Below are 22056 nucleotides of genomic sequence, written 5' to 3'. Positions count from 1 at the left end.
CCAAGCCAACCACTACTACAACCAGTTAAAAAACTCAGTAGTGTCAGTTTCTCGATTATACCTTCTTTACCACGCCAATGGCTAATGGTTGTATAGTAAATACCTAGTCAACAGTCTATATACAATATGCATATATAATAATATATTATTCAATGAAAAGGAGTTCAGGATAAGATGAATGGATAAATAAATACGAATTCTAATAGTATTATAGCATTTACCTATTTGTACATTCAACATTTTATTTTACGTTGTGTAAAAATAAAAATAACAGTTATAATAATGATAAAAATAATATTAATACCATTTTATATATTATATTATTTAGACATTTTGCTGCACGTATATTAATATAGGTATTATAATAGATATTAGATATATATTATACCTATTTATATGTATATAGTATAATTTGTGCATAAAGTAACAGACGATATATCTATATAAAACTGTATAATATAATAGGCAGAGATATATTTATATATATAACGTATATTGTAGTAATAAAATATATTTATATAATATAATTGTTGGATGTCATCTGCCGTGGCAGGTTCATCGGAAAACGGATATGAAGTCAAACCACCTCAACAATAACAAGAAAAATATGACAACTATGAGCAATGACACTAGATACAAGATTTGAGTGGATACAGGATTTTCGATGTTGACGACCACCGGTTTGCAGTATGACTGGAGCCCCATCTGAAATAATTAAAACCATGAAGCGTTTCCGCGTTATTATTTTTAATTACAGAATCACACACTCATTGTAATTGATGCATATGGTACTATGGTGTGATTGTGAAAAATATATATATGCATAATTAGGTATAATTGTATTGGGAGAAAGGTGTGAAGGGGGAGGATGTGCTGCAAATAGTGAAAAATACATCACTAAATCAGTATAAATATTATAATACCTGGAAAACTCGTTTATTGTTGTGCAATCATTCCAAGTTTAATCCTCAAATCTTGACATAAACTTATATTTATTTAAATCCTAAAGTAGGAAAGTACCCAGTAGTAGCTTAAAAAAATATTAATGACAGCTAGAAAGGCGCCCTCAGAAATTTGTTGGGGGAGGGGTAAATTTGATAGTACATGAAATATATAATATTGTTGTATTCCCTTTTCGGTTATATCCGTTGTGGTTTGTAAGTTCGTCTTCGATGAGGAAACAACTATATTATAATTTTAAGATTGATTCCCGGAGGATCTTAATAGGTAATAAATAAATAGTCTTTGATTTACTTAACTAAATACTTTTACTGAATACGAATTCACATAAGTCCTGTGTGTGATATAAAATACGACTGCCATTCGGTAGGTTAGGAAAAAAGGTGCTTATTGTGCTAATTACTAATAAATTATAAACAGGGGTTCGTAACACTCCCAGGGTAAAATGAAAGTTCATTTCCCATTTAAAAATATCTAAATTACTCTAGGTAATGGACTTTCATGGGAATGAGTAGCTTCTAAGCCTTCATATGTTTTAGATACAATTCCTTTGTTTTGCTTATTCTTATACATTAAAAATAATAATACTACTAATAATAATTAGCCCTCACTGCTGCCCATAACTATTACACCGATTAGTAGATAATGATTTGAGTCATAAATCGTATCGACAACATTTCTTTTAAGGTAACTTTGTAGTTCATCCAATGATTTGGAATTTTCAGTTAGTTTATTCAGATTATCCTTTATTCTTAAATTTTCTTTTGAAAACAAAGTGTTATCCAAATCGTTATTAGATACAGTTTTTAATATATCGAAATTTATAGATAAGTTAAGTTTTGGAGTGTAATTTTTATAAATGTCTGTACTTATTTTCCTTTTAGGTACTAATTTAATTTCATTATCCGCAGTGTAAGCCTCACAATGATTATCTAAACTAAATATTCCAGTGCCGTTTACACTTATTATTAATGGTGCTGTTACATTTATACATGTAATTATAATATTTTCTTTACTCGTTACATATAACCACGAATTCTTATTTTCTAACTTATGCCATACATTGTGGCTAAACTTAATGTATTTATAGCTTACGTTTGAAAGTGTTTTATGATTTCGGAATAACATTGTTTCGCATGAATCTCTTACGTGTTGTATAGGTTGCTCATGATTACAAATAATAGTGTTTGTGGTTGTTTTACATTTTGAAAGTTGATAATTACTTATTTCTATATAATATAAAAGTGATTTATCTATTGCTATATAATCAGAATTTGGTTCTATAATAGCGTACACATTACTTCGTACGTTTACAGGGAAAGGAATAGATTTATACAGCATAAGATCGTAGTTGTTAATTAATGGAATTTCCATAATAAACATTAGGATGCCTTTTACGTACACTACATTAATTTCCACTATCCGTAGTAGTTCCGATATCCCTTTCTCTGCTAGGCCAATTGGTAAGCCTAATCCTATTGGTAATTGAATTTTTATTTTTTTTAATTGTTGGTTGAATTCTCTTGAATAGACTTGGATGAATATGACCTAAAAGTGCTGAATTAACGATATTAACCAAATTTTCTGTTTCGTAAGCGTACAGGGTTAAAATTATATTTAAGAGTGCTATGCGTTCTGTCAGTGCATTTTGGAATTTTAGAATACCTACATCCATCTCTATCACGTCTGTTTTATGTAATAAATTATTGTACCTGTCTACCAGAGATCCCTGTTTCTTTTCTTATTCGATTAATGATTACCTAACTGTTAACAGGGATTTTTATAACAGTAACCTTTCTTTTGTTTAACCACTTTCAATTTACTATAGGTATAGTAATTTATCATACTCAATTTGAAAAAAATTTCCGAAAAGTCAGGAGGCAAATATCCCAGCAGCTTGTCCCCCCCTCTATGAATTATAATGGTGGTTATAAAATTATTTAAAAATGTTTCTATACATTGTTTAACTCAATACCAACTATTTGATATATTTTTTAGAAACTAAACAGTTTATAATTTATATTATAGTTTACAGAATATCATTGAAAATAAAAACGACAATTACGTATAGAAAACGTATTTTTCCGCGAGCGTACGGTACGTAGGTATAGGATATAACAAACATTAATCTTGATTGTTCCAATGTATTCCATTTTCAACATCAGGTAGTTCGGGGAAACATCAACATTACAGAACGTAGACATTGTTGTAAACAACACGTCCGTACGTGTTTATTAATATAATCGTCCGTACAATTAATATAATCGTTTTACCTATTTGATAATATTATTTGCATGTGCACAGTTGTATAATTCTTATTTTCATTTTATTTTATTTATTGATAGTAATGCCCGCGAGGCCAGAGAGTACAGTATAATATAAGTTGGAAGTAACATTATATGAATAACTTAAAACTAGTAACATAATAGTATAAACTAAAAACAAAGTAATAATTTTCCTACTAACGATTATCATGAAAAATAAATCAAAATCAGATAGATTATCGTTACAATAATGTGAAATTCCACTGATAGGACAATGGAGAACCAAATTACGAGGTGCAGTAGCGTATCTAGAATTTTTTCAATGGGGGGGGGGGGGATATACTATTTTTAATATAGACATTCAGTATACCCATATTATATTCATATTATTATATGGAGACAACATTTTGTACACAATTTCGCCTCCAGGGGAAAAGGATACGACCACCATATCCCCCGTCGATACGCCACTGATCTGGTACAATATAAAATAGGAAATTATGTCTAATATTGACTGAGAGGGCTCTAAGGCCAATAAGACTCAAAAGCTCAGGACAGTTGACAGTCCCATTCAATAATAATTTATATAAAAATAAACTGTCAAGTAATCACGCCTTCTACCTAGAGGGGATATTTTACATTGGTGCTTGACTTAGGCAATAGGTAGACTACATCAATTTAGTATAAATACAACCATTTTAATAAAACTTTTTTGGATTTTATCAATTTTATCGATTAAGCCTATTGGTCGAGGGTTCCAAATCAGTGAACTAAAATTTAAGATGGAACAAACCAGAGCAAAGTACAGGACTTTTAGACACGTGTAGCTATAATATCCGCACAGTTGCGTTTAATAAAACCTTAGTTTCAAAAGCCTTTGCAAATCGATTCTATATGGCTTTGAAACTCAAATCCGACGATAAAATTATACCGAGATCTTTAATTTCGTTCACCACATTGATTCTAGAGCCAACTAAATTATAATAAAATTGTGTTGGTGAGTGTTTGTGATGGAAGGATGTTTACGTACATTATCTGTATTTAAATATAATCCGTCGTCCGAATAATGCATTTGAATTTACTTCAGCAATAACATTGCAGGTTTTATAATGTTATAATATGAAATAAAATCAATGGTAATACATATATCATTACTGTAATGATTGGCAACGGCCAACAATATAATATTATGTATCGATATCGGTCCGATTTTTCCGATATTATCGATTCAAATTATCGATATTGTTGTCCATCATTAATTATTAGGCAGTGTCGCGCTAAATTGTGGTCGTGGGTGGTCGGGTGTTGACAATCTTCACTAAACTATTAATTATTTTTAATTTAAAATTATATATTTTTAGATTTATAATACAATGATATATAGTAGCTGAGGAATGACGATCATACAAGTGATTATATCTTGACATATATTGTCATAAGTTATAACCGTGTGTCTTATAAATATTTTAATACGCTATAGCCACAGAGTACGGATACTACCAACAGAGCACAGGCCACAACTTGTGGTTATGAATTGTGACTAACTGCTTATCGGCATATAACTTACAACGAATTGAAAGACAAATACAAATTATGAGTACGGGTCACATCCGCGGTTGTAGTATCCATCTTACAAGCACATAACTTCAAAAGTCTTTGTTCAACGGTTCACGTTTAGTTTTGTTAGTTTAAATACAAAAATGAATCGACCTATAGTAAAATTTACAGGTAAAAATGTTATCCATGTTCTTTCAGAGACTTTTTATTTATTTTTATTTTGATGTGAGTTATGAACAAAATTAAATACTTTTTATGAAATGTTTAGTTATTTTAATATTTTTTTCTTATATTCACATAATATTCTACAACCTTATAACTAACTGATTTTCAGGAATATGTTGAAAAATCGTTTTAGTGTACCTACATAGGTAGATAATGTTGTTACCTTTACATTTAATGGTAGGTCGGTTGACTTTAATATTATGATTATAATGATAATATTGAATGGTGTTTAATACTCCAGGGTAACATTATAATAATAATTTACAATTTTAAAAATATGGTATATTATATTATTTTTGAGTATTTGAAAATGGCCACTATGGAATTGTTGAGTTTTCTCCTATAAATATAGTCATAATGGAGGTAGTGGTTTCATATAACTTCATCAGAAAATAAATCGGTAGTTTTTTCGCCGATAGTACTAATGTAGTTGTTCTTCCTATGTTACCTACCGGTTTAGATGTCAAAAACTAGGTCAGTAAAATTTTATCTGCTATTTAGAGGGTTTAGTTTGTAGTTCGTTCATAAAAAACGTCCACTATTTGGTGGTATTCGTTAGGAGGTTTCACTGTAAAAGTATCGATATAAATATATAGATGTAATAAAATAATGACTTAAATGAAAAGAATAAAGGTATAGGTAGATTATTATTGTTGGAGTTCTAAAGTTTTAACTTATATAAATATAGATGTAACAGAAATATGCCATTCAGATAGGTTAATAGGTTGAAGTATTGAACATTGACGGATTAGAGGATTTGCAACAGGGGTGTCTCCAGGTCATTTCTGTGAAGGGGGGGGGGGGCGAAAATATTTTAGTCTTTAATATCACTTGGCTAAACAAAAACTTAACATCTAAATGCTTATATAATCTATATGTTTCATATTTGTATCAACGGTTTGTATAATCAGTGTACAAACAATAAACATAATTTATAAAATGTATTTTTCTATTAGCAAATACAGAACATCTCACGACTTATTGAGTGGCGTGTATCAACAGTTCTAAATACTTATTACTACATTTTTAAAAGTATTTGAGTACAAGTTAAAATTATGTCCTATGATATTTCTATATAATATTATTCCAGTATATTTTAATATTTATAATAACAAGTCAACTGACTGTCTGACATATTTGAAATTTAATATTTTCAGTTTTAGGTGCAGGCTTATGAACGACTTATGAATCACGCTTGGAAAATGTGTCACGTGACAGGTGTACAGTGTACCTATGTTTTAATTTTGTAAGTAGGTACCTGGTACCTAAAAAACAACTCTATGGAGACGCAGTAAAATATGTGTATGTAACAAATTATGTACTATAATAAATACAACTAACAGTCGAAGCGTGTAAGGTAGCTATGTTCTTTAATAAATATTGTAATCATCGGTAATAATAATTAATAATGGTAATAAAGAATAATAATAATAATAAAGAGATCAGTATCATTAGCCAGTGGTTTTATGGAGGTAGTATACCTAAACAATCTACATAGCTAGTGCATACCTATATGGCACGGGTACACTCATGTTGTCCAATGCCGTCGATTAATTTTCTCCCGGAAGTAGGTACACGGGCGTATGCATATCATATATATGTTATGTATAATAATAATATTACAAATTATATAGGTAATACTTAAAATATAATACGGGTACTGAAATTATAATTTTTTTTTGTACAAGTGTGAATTAATATGTTATTAATATTTATGTGCCTATATATAGTATAAAGTTATCGTGAATTAGACATGCCGATGTTACTGTGCAAGTTGAACATATTATACTGTAACAATTATTTAGGTATTAATATTCGGACTGGAAACAGTTTTAACATCTGTGTAATGTTGCATCTAGTAAAACATTTGTACAAAGGTAATACCATAATGCTACTTTAATAGTTATGTACGGCTTATAAGTTAAGACTTCCGACTTGTTAATAAACAAATTAGGTTAGATTCCGATGTCCAAACAAAAAAAGATTTTTCATTCGAGATGATTATAAAGCTGGCTTTACCTATTACGATTGTAATGGTATATATATATATCATAATGATTGATGGATATATTATGTTGACATAGCAAAGAGTTCGGTTCAGGGCCAAACGGAAGATTATAAGATAATAAGAGGCTTGTTCGTGAGAATCAATAATCTCAAGATGGTATTTGCGGTTTTGATGAAACTGGTAGAAAATATGAACGCACTATTGTTTTAAAGTACAATAATATTACTCATAGGTGGTACTAGCCATCTTGGCTGAGAGGTGTGAACGTTTTTAAAAGATAACACTCTCTATTTATCAGACAAAAAAACAAATAATTTCTTTTATAATGCAACGAATTTTGAATACAACTTATTACTATGTATAGACCCAATAGACCATCTAGAATTTAAAAGCTGATTATCAATGTATATTGGCGCGTACAACTGATAATAGCGAACTAAGTAACTATAGTAGCCTTAGGCAGAATTAGATGAGGGGGAGGGGGAAGTTTCCTCCACCAAAAACAATTTTGAGAGGGCAATCTTATCATTATACATGGGTCAATAAATTGTGATTAATTTTCGCCTCCTTCCCCAAAAAATTAGAGCCGAGTGCCGCGTATGATAGTAACTGTTAATAGATAATACCATAGTTTATGACTGCAGCTAAAATGAACTAGATTTTAAAAATGAATGAAACGTATACAAATTCCTAATATCCATTTTAATATTTTGTGTGTTTTCTAATATATATATTATGATTTATGACTAAACCATTTTTTTTTTACGAAATCTGAAGTATATCAATACATCGACACATCATACACATCTCTCATCACAATTGGGCGATTGTAAACTCCGCCCAAAGTGAACAGGTAAAAATTAGGATTATGGCAAATTCCGCCCGGGAAAATATCCTGGTGAAAAACATACATGTAAATTACTCCCGCAAAAATAAACAGGTACAAAAATGGATTTGTAAAGTCCGCCTGAAATAAATATTTTTAAACCAAGCGTTCCGTGACTGTACAACGTGATTGTACTGTACGCAAAATATAAGAATAATAAAATATCTCTGGATGATTATGTAGAAAACGTGACTCATTATTTTGGGTGTTTTGAGAAAAAAAACTGTAGGTATTTGGATTTTAGATGATTATATTTTGACTCGTCTTTATCATTATATTGACTTAATATGTGAAATATAAATTTATTTAAATACTTATAATGATTAAGTTATATTAAGACTCATGTCTTTATTAATATTAATAATATGACACATTCACAAATTTGTATACTAACAGTAAGTAATTAATATATTCTATTTAAACCTATTATATTTTATTTGTTACATTATGGCGGTCCCTCCTGGCAACAAGGTCGGCGCCTATGGGTAAGCCCATTCAAATATATAAACAAATAAATAAATATTCAAAACTACGGATGATTTTGATTGAAAATTACAAAAAAAACTAACTTTTAACTTTTAAACTTTATTAAGAAGAATGTCTTACTTATAGGTAGGATCTGTTTATTAATTATAATTTTTTTTTCGGGTGGAATTTACATGTACCTTTTTTCACCATATAATTTAATGATCGTGGCTTGGCGCGGCGCGTTGGCTGCTATCAGTCACGGAATATGACTGAGAGTAAGTAACGTCCACTGCTACTAGTTTCCTGATGGATGACCACCCGGGTTCGTAGTAGCAAAAACCTTGCCACACATATTATATGTGTTGCTTACCTACCGTAACACCCCTCCGTGCCAACCCTACCAACCATCATAGTCCATAATCCCTGCAATAGCTAATGGCCATGGTTGGCGGAGTCAAGTTCAAAAAAAAAAATTTTAGATCATGTATATTTTATAAATTATAAGTAAGTATATGGTTGTTCTTTTCAAAATATTTATAACATCTTATAAAGGTGGAAAGTTATATTTTAGATTTCGTTAAACTATATAATTAGAAATGATGTCTTACGATTTAGTTTGGAATTTTATAGTTTTTAACTGGACTATTTATTATTGTCCTATTTAATATAATTATCAGTGGCCTGTGAATGTAGGTATACTGGTTGAATGTATTATGTTATATTCTATATTGTCCATGTCGTTTACAACCAAATATTATTATTTATTATTAATATGTAACCTATGTATTACCTACTATTATACTTTTTTTTAGGACATTTCTGTTATAATATATAATAATAAGTGTGTATTATATTATATGGTTCAAAATAAAATAAAGTTAGCAAGTATTAAGTATATATCTAATTAATAATTATTAATCATAATATTAGATTAGGTACATTATTATACACAATTTATTTACTTGAAGTGGGTAATTACAAGAAAATAATACCACGGTCCACGGGAAAAGAACGGCACTTTTTTATTCGTTTCTTACGATTTGTATAATAGAAAAAAGAAACTTGTTATAATTTTTTGCATGAGTTTAATAACGATTACTTATTGTAAAATGTCTGTACCTAAAAAATTATCTGCTGTTTAAATCTGACGAGTAGAATTTATATTTTATCATGGTTGAAAGTTGAAACATACAAGGTTATTGCATATGAAATTTTTGATGAAAAAAATGGCAGCGTAAAGGGAGACAGCTATTTTTCATGATAGGGACAATATTAATATTTTAAGCAGCCATTTTGTATCTAATGATAACAATCCGAGATCATATGCAATAATAAACTCTATATTATTTAACCATCTATTGTATTCTACTATTGTTGTACCTGTACGGCTTATGGTACAGTTTATGAAAAACGATTTGCATAGAATTACATAAAATATTTATTTTTTGTTCTACTGCAAAAGTAAAACCATTTAGACCCGTGTTATGCAAATTACCGAAAACAAAAACAGTTTTTAGATATTTAATGGTTTAGCTGAGATATAAGTACCTGGTATCTACGTGCTATTTTTTGAAAACAGGTGTTATTGTGCAATACCTAAACACTGTGTTGCAGGTCCTACACCATTGTACTCGTACCCGAATTTACAGAGTATGATAACGTTTTTATTTGACTCGAGTCTGTACATCATAAGTACCATTTTGAAAAAATGAACCATGAATGTCATATATTAGTCAAATTCCGTTTTGACGCAGGAATTGGTTTAAATTATACAAAATCCACAAATGACCCATTTAAAATGACACGCTTAGCGTGTAACTACAGGCCAAACACTTACTATCAGTGAAATATACCTACGAAGGTTAGGCCACCGGCAGCGTTCATCTCAATAGGCTCGTATAATGACATCTCGAAAATAAATCGCTTGGGACATTTTGTTATTCACGGTTTTTGGAAAACACTTAATTATTTATTATTTATCGTATTGTAGCTATGTACTCTATACGGCGTGGCGGAACAGGGGCGTCGAAAGACAACAAAAACACTACTTACACGTAGTCGCGTGTATGCAATAATATGTTAATATCATATATATAATTTTAAATGTCATGACTGTTGCTGCTTCAAGTCAGTTGATAATATGATTATTACCTAATTGACAATAGCCAATTGATATTTAATCTTATTGTTAAGATTATGTGAGTACACTATATTTTGTTTTATCTTTCTGACCAGCGCATTACAACCGAATTTGTGTTCAGAACCAACCTTGTGTCGTTAGCTTTAGTGTGAAGCCGGATTCACATCTACGGTGTGTGTCGTTCATGCGATGGCTTGATTATTATGATTACAACTGGTAACCAATACGGTTTAAAAGATGAGCTGTAGTTATTTATTGGTATACTTGGTTGCAACTTGGTTATTACATGATACCAACAAATTAATATGCACAATACGATTTGATTGACACGACACGACACAGGACGTAGCTGTGAATCCTGTTTTGGAGGTATTCGAATGAATAAACTTATTGTTAAGAACATCATCTGTGTTTATAATGTTTATGTACGTTGGCTTTTTTACAATGTTTAAATTTTATACCGAGATTCGTGGATTTTATAATTTGTTATATTTTTCACACAACTAAAAATTAAAACTTAGGTATTGCTTAAAAATATAAATATTGGAAAAATTCAATCTACAAACACAGTGCACTCTAATAATATAAAGCTGTCGCACAAGGTTGGTTCTGCTGAACGCAAATTTGCCATGTTGCGTCGATCGGGGAAAGGAAACAAAATAGAGCGCTGAAGCTATTAATAATATTTATCTTTACCGCAAAATTGTAGGTACTTATAACTGTTATTAGTATACATAACATTATAGTATTATAGTGTATAGAGATGTGAATAGAGATTAGTTCAAGTTCTATAGTAAACTAGGTTTAATGCGATATTTAAAACTATATATGCGATATATTATAAGTACCTAATAATATGCTAGATGCTATATAACTATTATTCAAATTCTCTGAAATGTTCCCAAGACCGGAAATTTATAGGGAAAATTACAATTATTATCCTTAGGAAGTATTCATAGTGGCACATCACTAACTATTATTGTGTCATAAGGGACAGCTTATTGATGTGGCATTTTTATTCGATGGAATTATGGACTCGTTTGAGAGCGTATATTTTACTAACCCATCCGCCGTTGTAATGTATCCAAGCGGCCAGATCGTCCTCGATTACTTCGCCGACGGCCTCGATCAGGTCGGGCAGCTGATCGGCACGGCCACGGCGCGCGCAGTCGACAGCAAGCCCGGCGGCCACGCACACAAGCGACACGACTTTGGCCCACGTGACCTGGGCGCCGGCCCGGAACAGTTCACGGGATACGGACACCAGGACGACAGAAGCCGCGGCCGTGTTTCTCCTGTACGCGGGCCGGTGCCGCTGGAACAGGCGCTGAGGCGGAGCAGCCGGCCCGGTCATTGCCGCGGCCGCCGATGGGTTGCCTGCAGCACCGGCTGTGGACGCAGCAGTGACGGCCGCAGTTTCAGTGGCCACGGTCCCTGTCGCGTACAGTTTCGGGTCGAGCCGCTCCAATTGGAGCCCGACCCGGAGCACGGCAGGAAACACGTCACGACGCACCCCATCGATGTGATCGGCCGCAGCTGCCATCGCCTGTAGTGGCGGTATGAAGTAGCCACCACTTCCGCCACCGCCATTTCCGTCCACCGAAGCCGTGGGGTTAGCGGCCGCGCTAGCCGCTCGCAACACAGCAGCGCATTTTTTCGTGTACGCGCCAGCCCGCTTCAGCTTCCAACGGACGTACTGCACACACAGCGCCTTGCCCTGTCGCGCGATCTGCTCCGTCGGCACGGCCGTCCGCCACCCGATGGTGTGCGACAGTTTCCTGGACACGACGTCGCTGACGTTGCTGAACCGCCGACGGGCTGTGGCAACAGTGAGCGACGGCCCACCGCCGAAGTCGACGCCGCCCAGTTCAGATTGAAGGCTGTGCGACTGCAACACCGCCGGGAAGCTGAACTTGCGCCTGGGCACAGCGGCCGTCGTCCTGCTGCCGCCGTTGTGGTTGTTGTTGTTTGTGTTTGTGGTGTTGTTGTTGTTGTTGTTGTTGAAGTTGGCAGCCGCGCATGAAGACATGACGAGACCACCTTCGGACATGCGCCGTGCTTCATTACACCTGTGTGTGACAAGTAATTTTAATATTATAGTATGTACTATATTAATTATGCGGTTAATTATTTTTTTTATTACATTGTTATTATAATATTATAATATTAGTATTATATTATTATGCTATTTTGTTGAACGTTTCTGTAAAAGCTTAATCTTTGTCTGACGTATAAATGGATAAGAATTTTAAACATTTTAGTAAACATTTTTTTGTTTGTCTCAATATTGTCGAGAATAATACATTTTAGAAAACAAGTTTTGGATATTACATAAAATAATAATACCGAACGTCGTGATTATATAATAAAAATTAAATGCTATAATTTTAATACACATTATCATGTTATGTAGATATATACCTACAATTTTTTTTTTAAATTTTAAATGGATACTTTAGACTACAACTCTATTAAGCGTTATATATATGAAAATACATTTTCTGCCAGAAGCAGTCGTTACTTTTATTATTATAGCCCAATCTAAACTAAACGCCACTGAAAACTATCCACATGCACAGTCTCATAACTATAATAGTTGTAAACCCAACACAATAAATTGGTGTCAACCGCATACGTGTAATGCCGTTAATGGTCGATCAACAAATTCGATCGATGTAATTTCATCGTTTAGTTATGGACGTGACGCGGTTAAACTACCTACCTATATCGTGTTATTTTGTGCAGACACTATAAATATAATACCCTCGCCGTCGCCACTCTAATAAAAACCAACAAACTCAATTTCGATTGTCTGATCATGATGACAACAGCGGCGGTGAGTCTGAAAAATAAATATTATATTTTTTCCTTCATCTATTGTCTATAATATTATTCACTAATGCGTTAAAAGCTTTTAACGGAACTCGGGTTTTATAGATTTTGAGTTTACTTTGTTGAAAAATATAAATGTTTTAAACTAGGTACATATGTCGATATTTTATAGTGCTAAAATTTTTATTTTTTTTTGTTATATTTAAAAGTTTGAAACAACATATTTTATTTATTTGGGTGTTTAAGTTTGTTAAAAAAACCTAAAATGCATAATCCACAATCGACATTCTTCATTTCTGCATAATACTAGGGCTGCAGGGTAAATTACATTTCCCCCCGGACATTCCCCCCGACCATTTTTGGTCTAGTAGGATATTTACCCCCGATATATTTTTGATGTGGACAGTTCCCTCCCCTCTTTTTTTAAAGTTTAAAATTGACTAACAATAATATTGAATTTAATAATACAATATATATTTTATTTTTTTTAAATAAAATATAGAATATATTAACATTTTTTATTTTCATAAATATATTAGATTATAACTGTATATGTTTGATCCACTGATCTAAGTACTAAAAAGAATGAAATTTAAAAAAATATATTTTAAGTATAAAATAAAATATAATTAATAATTAATAATAATGGCTAAAAATTCCGACATAAAAATTATGCATTTTGTAAAAAACATTAGATTACTGATTCTTTTGTTATTTTTAAACACATATTATTTTTTTTTTGTTAAAACTGTACCAGTATTTAACAATTTAATAATTGCTTTTGAATTTGATTCAAGTAGTTCAGTTGATTAAAAATATATATCTATAATTTATTATATTTATGAAAACATTTGAAAATATTAGACAATACCAAAATAATAATTTCATATTAATTATAAAATAGTAAACTATAAAAAAAAATGGGGGGGGGGATGTCCGCAATTCGGCTGCAGGTATGGATAAAAAAAATGGATTTCTCTATGCATATAGTACCATAAAAGATTCAATACCTACAGTCTCTAAATGTGTTTTGTCGTTTTGAACCAATAAATAGCGTAAGACATGATTTTTTTATGTCGTGCACGTTTATCTGGCAATTTTTGATTTTGATTTGTTTGTACCAATACGCGCCTGTTCCAAATTCCATCGCAACGAAAGACGTGTATTTTTTTATGCCATTATTTACCATGTAATTAGCAAGAGTTTTCACGAAACAGTTCATAATTTGCACGCATTTGGTATAGGCCCAAGTCACAGGATAGTTAGGGCGGGGTCAGCGACATCAGCCCTAACTCCACCCGTATATCATAAACTACATTTATTGCAGTTTTTCCAACTCCGATATTTAGCACGTGATTGCAGGATAAAATATGTTTTGGCTAGATGTGGATGGACCAGCAAATTACAGATTTGGTCGTGCAAATGCGTGCTAATTATGAGCTTAATAATGACGCAGGAAAAATGTGCTCATTGGGAAACATGCAGAGATCCAAATATTTAAATTTGGGATGTCAACAGGCAAATTTAAAGTTTGAAGACCAGTCGTGCAAATAACATGCTAATTACGTGCTAAATATTGGAGTTGGAAAAATTGCAATAAATTTAATTTGTGATACGCTGGTGGGGTTGGTGACACACATCGCTACCCTCGCCCTCAGGTACTAATCTTTGATTTACGCCTAAACCGAATGCGTGCAAATTGTGAAATGTTTCGTGCAAATTCTTGATGATTACGTGCCAAGTAATCGCATGGAAAAATGACATTTTTCGTTGGTAGAGGACATGCACGCTGTATCAATTATATCACCGTAAATCGTATAACATAAGAACTTAAGATGATGATATACGCTCCACATTTTACGCAAGGGCCTCATATAAATTATAATCTTTCCGAGTCCTTAAATATATTGTTGTATCGACAATGTACTGTTTGGGTGCGTAATTTATTTTTAGTTCTTTGTTCCTACTTTCAACTAAAATATAATACAATATTATACGCATGTCGATAAACCGTGTATTATGGTATACATTACAAAATTGAAAATAATACCATAATAACGTGTAGGTACCGCGACCGAGCAATAATACCGGGATGTAAACGATACGGTTGAGACGTACACTATTTTGAAAACATTTTAAAAATTTAAAACACTTTATTAACGACATTATATTATTACGATGAGAATAAAAGCATATTTTTTATGCACGTACATATCCGTAGCCGATACGTGTCACACATGTGTTCCTATTATTATGTTATGTAGAATAATATAATATAACTATACCGTGGCGGTCTCAATTGCGACCGATGGACGTCGGTATAATGTGGTTCAAGACTTCATTATTTTACGTAATTTGCAGTTATAATATAAATAATTTATAGCTCGGTGTCGTAGCCGTGTCCGTGATGTTTTCGCATGCTTAATATAAAAATATTGTAATATATACCTTCTCGGCGCCGCTTGTCGTTATTTAATGGGTGTTAACCGTGCATATGGCGACAAACAAAGTTCTACTGCATTAGGTACCTATGTTTAGAGTCATCCAAAAGTTTTTCGGGACCAGAGGAAAAACAATGAGGGGGCCCTCAATCATTGTAACTCAACAATATGATAAAAAAATGGTCACTGAAATTTTCAAAATGTTGGCAAATGTTTCAACCGAGGTCATTTAAATGCGTAACATAGGCAGTATTGTAAAATATACTTTTTAAAAGTAGATATTCAAGTACAGATACTTTGTTTGAAAGGTATTTATAATACGTATTTCAATATTCACTAAAAAAAGTATTTTGTTTGCCTAGGTATATAAACTTTCAAATTTTTATAAATTTTTATAATATGCTATATTGTATAATGCCGTTTGGCGTAAAAATGTAAAAAAAATAAATCAATAATAAATTATTCATGATGTTTATACTTCTCATGTAGTGGATATCCAAGAATCACAAATAATTATTTAATTTATTTGAGTGGACACAACAATATTTAATATATATTAATATATTATTATGTATACCTACTAGTTTTATTGCCCGACTTCGCCAAGGCAAAATCAGTGGAGTAATTTTTGAGTGTACCACAACCACAAATGTTGTCTTTTATATAATATTATATTGTTAAAGCTATTGTGTATTTGTGTGTGTGTGCACCGCACGTAAAACAAGGTTTTACTGGGTATGCAACTGATGCAAGTTGAGTAATTTTATCAATTTACTTTTACCCTGTAAATATTTTTATGAGGCGATTTTACATTTTAATGATATGCAATATTTATACTGTTGCAACAATATTTTATGTAGTGGTGACGCAATATAAAAAAAAATAACAATAATTTATTAACGTATTATGATCTTTAAAAAATACTGTTGAAGATTTCGTTAATATTTAAATGGTAAATATGAGTGCCAACGAATGGAATGTAGAAAATTTTAATTCTAGTTAAACTTGCTTGGTGAGAAATGCATTGATATTTTTTGGGGGTACCTACAGTTAGCATTAAATTATTTGAAACACATAGCTGCAGCTGATTTTTACAAAGAATTTTAGTAAATATTTTTGATAAATCTTAAAAAATTAATTAGGTACTTATAATCTGTTCACATTTATTTCATAAAAGTGTAGTTTGCAATGTTAAGATAATTATAGAATATTATAATTTTATATTTCATAGATAATCGAGTAATGTGTAAAGTGTACAGTTATGTTCTATTAACATGACAGTGAATAATAATTAGCTTACTATCACGAAATATGTAAAGAAGCAAAGGTATCGTATGATGTATGCATACTAAATGATAGTATTATAAATTATAATAGTGTCCATTGACCATGTGTTTAACATTATTCTCAAGCAATAGTGCGAGGGTAGATTAAAAATCGAGCGAAAAAATAGTGCTGTTAAAGGTAACAATATGATATATTTAATAATATAATATATTTAAGACGAAAAAAAAATAAACTGTTGTATAGTAAAAAAAAATATCAATTATTATCGAAAAAACTAATAAAATCGAAATTGTCTTATGCCTATAAACTGAGCTGTTTTTGAGCTAAAATAGTTAAAATATTTTGAAAATTGTATAGTGTATAAAATATAATAAAATAAACATTCGATGACAATATTTCAAGTATCTTCGGTTATTTGTTTTTGAATTACAACAATAAGGAAATTGTTCCATTTCCATGAGAAATCATTAGTTAACAAATGTCAAAAAAAATTTAACTTCTAACGCTCATAAGAAATTAACTTTACTTTACGGTAAATTTTATTTTTTGGTAAAGTTAGACAAACTTATGAGAAATCTTGTATACAATTTTCTAATCTTAGATATAAAAATAAAATTTTTATATTTTAAATGTTCAACTCAAAATAAATACAATTGTTGTCAAAATTCTAACTTTAGATGGTCATACAAAATTATTGTAAGTTAACGCAAAACTTTTTTTTTAAATTACACTAATAACAACTTATGAGGAATCTTGTATAAAATGTTCAAGTTTTTATTTTTATTTTTATTTTTACCTATACAGAAAATAATAATATAAATATTTGGTGAAAATGTCAAGTTTCTGCAGAGGTTTCGAATTACACAAAAAAAAAGAACAAAATTTTGTCAAAAACTGGTTTTGCGTAAAAATCCCCTTTTTTGGTTTTTCCCGAAGGAATTTTCTACTTTTGACCTTCCTTAGTATTAACTTTCCTTCCTGAAAAGATGTTGATGTAAATAATCAAAGCATTTTTCCTAAAATAGGAAAAAAACACATCATTGTAAAATCAATACATTAATCGCTACGTTTAGAATCGAAAATTATAACTACAAATTATAGTAAAAATATATTTATTTTTTTACAAAATGTTGTTTGTAATGACTTACAATAATCGAAAAGAATTTTCTAAAACGTTATTGTTTTTTGAAATAATGAGTGTCGTACGTTTAATGAATCATCCCCGTATATAAGTATTACAATAGGCAATGAGGTAGGTATCTGGTATACGTTATTATTTTACTAATATTAAAATAGGTGTATAATAGTCTAACCCGAAATCAAATAGGTCGACGTTAAAATAAATGATAATAAAAAAAAGTTAATAATTATTATAATATACATTTTACAAATTGTAAGCTCAAAATGTGGCAGTCATTCAATTTTTGCATTTATTTTGTTTCTCAATTAATTTTTTCTTTTCAGCTATTTTTGTTAACTTTAAGTGTGCTTCTTTGTTTTAGATATGTTTCACATTGGATATTTTTCTCAATTAATAAAAATATTTGGATTGGAGAAATAAAATTCTGAGTTAAGTTTTCCGTCGAACGATTGGCATTTCGGAGCAATATATAACGTACGTTCTGGAGTAGATTAAAATTCTGCTCACATGTTTGATGGAAAATCACAGTCATTTCAGAATTTTCCTATTATAGGAACTAATTCGAACAGTTGTACCTATCTTGTGTGTCAGTTACGATGATTAATAATTTTTATCGGAAACCTATTCGGATACACATTATTTTTACCTAGGAACCAATTCTGTATTTCCTATAATAGCATATAGACATAATAATATAATATATTATAAGTTCGTAACAATTGAAAAAACTGAATTCAGATTATCGTAATATTCTAATATTTACTTATACGAATAAAAGATAATACATTTATTTAGCATTTTACTACTTATATAGGTACTGAACAAGAATTTTTTTAATAAAATATCAAAACTTACATGTATGATCTATATAACACATGAGTTACGAAATTAGCTATTATAATTTATTTTTGACAGTTTTAAAGTATCTGTAACTAATTAGAGTAAAACGATATTTAACGCACGAACATTCGTAATAATTTTAATTTATTCATTTTCAATAATGCATAGTCGAAAATACAATAGATATTGGACCTAGGTACATCGGTATATGGAGTCAAGGTCATAAAGTTATTCAAATGTTATGTTTTATTATAACCAACGTTTTAAGGTGAATTATCTAAAAAAAATATATATAATACAATTTCTCTAAGAAATCCATGTAATAATTATTGTTATTTTTAAATTCAATGATATACAATTAACTTTTGAATATACTTCAGAGTTTTGTATGACAAATCATTTTACCTTAGAACAATTATTTGGTTCATAATATATGAAAATTAAAACAGTGTAAGAACCTATATCATATTAAGAGACAATTTAAAAACAAATTTCATTTTTGCTTTGGCCTCTAGCATTTTAAGTAAAATGGTAAAATTATTGAAATCGATTGAATTAAATGTTTTAATTTGTATTAAGCTCGTGTCAACCGTTAAAATATTTGATACTAATTTTCTTAGTAAAATTACTATGTAAGTCAAATAAAATAACTGGGAAAGTCACTCTGCTGCATCGAAGATTTCTCGTCATTAGATCAGAGTAGATTACTATGGATTTGTTATATTACCTATACTTAAATTGAATTTTATTTAAATTCAATAATGCATCATTGCGCTTACAAAAAACGATTTTGAGCGGAGACTGTCTGTCAGCATATATTCCCAAGGATACGTTATTATAATATGATAACATTGCAATTTTAGTACCTATAGACCTATAACCTAGTTTATCAAAATATGAACTTCAAGTTGTTTATTAAAAATATTGTGCCAGGGATTTTTGATATTTAAATTGGTATAAGACAAAAATTGTAGGATCTTGTACTTATTATATTTTATTAAACAACTTTTTTAAAAAAATCAAAAATTTCAAATATCAATTTATACTACAAAAAGTGCCAACATTTTAGCATCACTAGAAAATTATTTTTAAACTATTGATGATAATTTAAAATATCAACGACTATTCATTTTTTAATTATTTACTACAATGTATGTCATAACGAAATTGGAGTAAGCGTTATTTTGGTAGGGAACATTTTTCTCTTTTGACTGTCAAAAGTATCAATTAGATCATAGTTGCTACAAAAACCCATCGAAGTTAAAGATAAAATCGATTTTTCTACTATGAAAACTGTCTTTAACAGCCATATAAAAAAATTATTATAATAAAAAAAACACATCATTGTTAAACCAATACATTCATCGCTATTCGCTGCGCTTAGAAACTGATATAAAAAAAAATACCAAAGTAAAATTTTCTTCAGTAACGATCGGCGTTGGGACCCATTATGCAGCTCATACAATTGCATTTGATTTAATTGAGCGTATACATACACTATATTATAGGTAAAATGTACTTACACTGTACAGTTATTGACATATTGAGAAAATAATATTATTAAAAACATATACATTTTCTTTACATATTATTTCGACACAACACCGCCGACATAAAAGACATACTACTTATCTAATTATACCCAATACTAAAATACTTACACGGTATAATAATCATTAGCCGTGTCGCGTGTGGAACTTTTTTAAATGGTAAACGATTTATTTAACGAGGCAAATGTTCTTAAACCCCGATTATTACACACCAGGTTAATAATAATGTGTTAATAGTGAATTATTAATAAGCCCTTCAAAAACACCATATCTATAGGTACACGAAAATGCAATGGTAAAATAATTGTTTCGTGGATAGCATAATATAATATAATTTAGTCGTAAATTATAAACATGTACTACCTACACGGTTTTCAAGTTTTGTTGACTAAGCGTGTTCGAATGTAAAATATCAAATATATTGAATTATGTAGAGGTGTGTAGATGTCTACAGCCACATTTATAGCAAAATCGCGTGATTAAAACTATATACAGTGATAAATTGCCGCGTAAAAATTGCGCACCACACTGTGTCCACAAATATGAACAATCGTTAAACTATATACCTATGAATTACCTACCTACAGAATACCTACAACAACGTGGAGCTATAATAATAAAGTGTGAAAAATACAAATTGAAACCTGATCTCGTGTAGTCGTGTAGAAACTCGGTATGTGCCTTGGGTTTTCTTATGCGCCGATAAGTAATGGTTGAATCGTGTGGTATACGCTCGTGTAATAATATTATATTAATATGTAGGTACCACCTATGTTATAATACCTATTACCTACTAGAATACACCTAGATGTCCTATATACCTAGCACCTAACATAGCGATATTTATGGACGCCAAATATACATATATAGTTATTATTTTTATTTTTTTATTTTTATTTTTATATTTAACGACTATATTATAAACTCGAGCTTATCTGAAGTAATCAAGTTCAATCGAGTTCAGGACGGTCGAAAAAATGTAGGTACAACCAATAAACAATAATTTAAAATCGTCCAAAGTGGTTTGTCGAGATTCTTAAAGTTTAAAAACAGTTTATAATATTATAAATCTGTTCAAAATAATTAAAAACCAAGAACTAAAAAAAAATTGTCTTAATTATGTATATAATACTTCTTTCAATTATTGAACGCACAACGGTGTATATTATATTTCATAATAGAGTAAATTGCCTTATTAGTTTAATAATAGGTACGCCAATATAATTTTGTCTATGTGTGTGTAGTGTATGTGAGTGTGAGTGTGTGCGCGTGGTGTGTATATACACACGTTATAATTATTGTAGTAGGTAATATGCATTACACGATTTTAGGGCATCTCAGTTTATAAGTAGCACCCCCTGCGGGTAACATGGAAAAATAAAATTTTCCAATTATAAATACAAGCGAGGCGTACTATTCCTATATACACGACTATATACATTTTATTCATATTTTAG

At 30.6% G+C, this 22056-nt stretch overlaps 1 protein-coding gene across 6 annotated transcripts in view; it reads right to left on the bottom strand.

Moving 5' to 3' along the window:
* Positions 1–226: 226 nt before the first annotated feature.
* LOC132935916 (protein suppressor 2 of zeste) overlaps positions 227–22056 on the bottom strand; it is a 52134-nt gene continuing 30304 nt past the window's right edge. For all 6 annotated transcript variants that reach the window (XM_061002557.1, XM_061002560.1, XM_061002556.1 and 3 more), the window contains 2 exons: positions 11572–12577; positions 227–705 (listed from right to left, as the gene is read on the bottom strand). In XM_061002557.1, coding sequence (XP_060858540.1) covers positions 556–705; positions 11572–12577 — 1156 coding nt within the window. In that variant the 3' untranslated portion in view covers positions 227–555. The remainder of the gene's footprint in view (positions 706–11571; positions 12578–22056) is intronic.

The sequence above is a fragment of the Metopolophium dirhodum genome, chromosome 1, assembly GCF_019925205.1.
Source record: "Metopolophium dirhodum isolate CAU chromosome 1, ASM1992520v1, whole genome shotgun sequence".
NCBI classification, from domain to species: Eukaryota; Metazoa; Arthropoda; class Insecta; order Hemiptera; family Aphididae; genus Metopolophium; species Metopolophium dirhodum.
The sequence above is the reverse complement of the archived record's forward strand: the minus strand, read 5'-3'. Positions and strand labels throughout refer to the sequence as shown.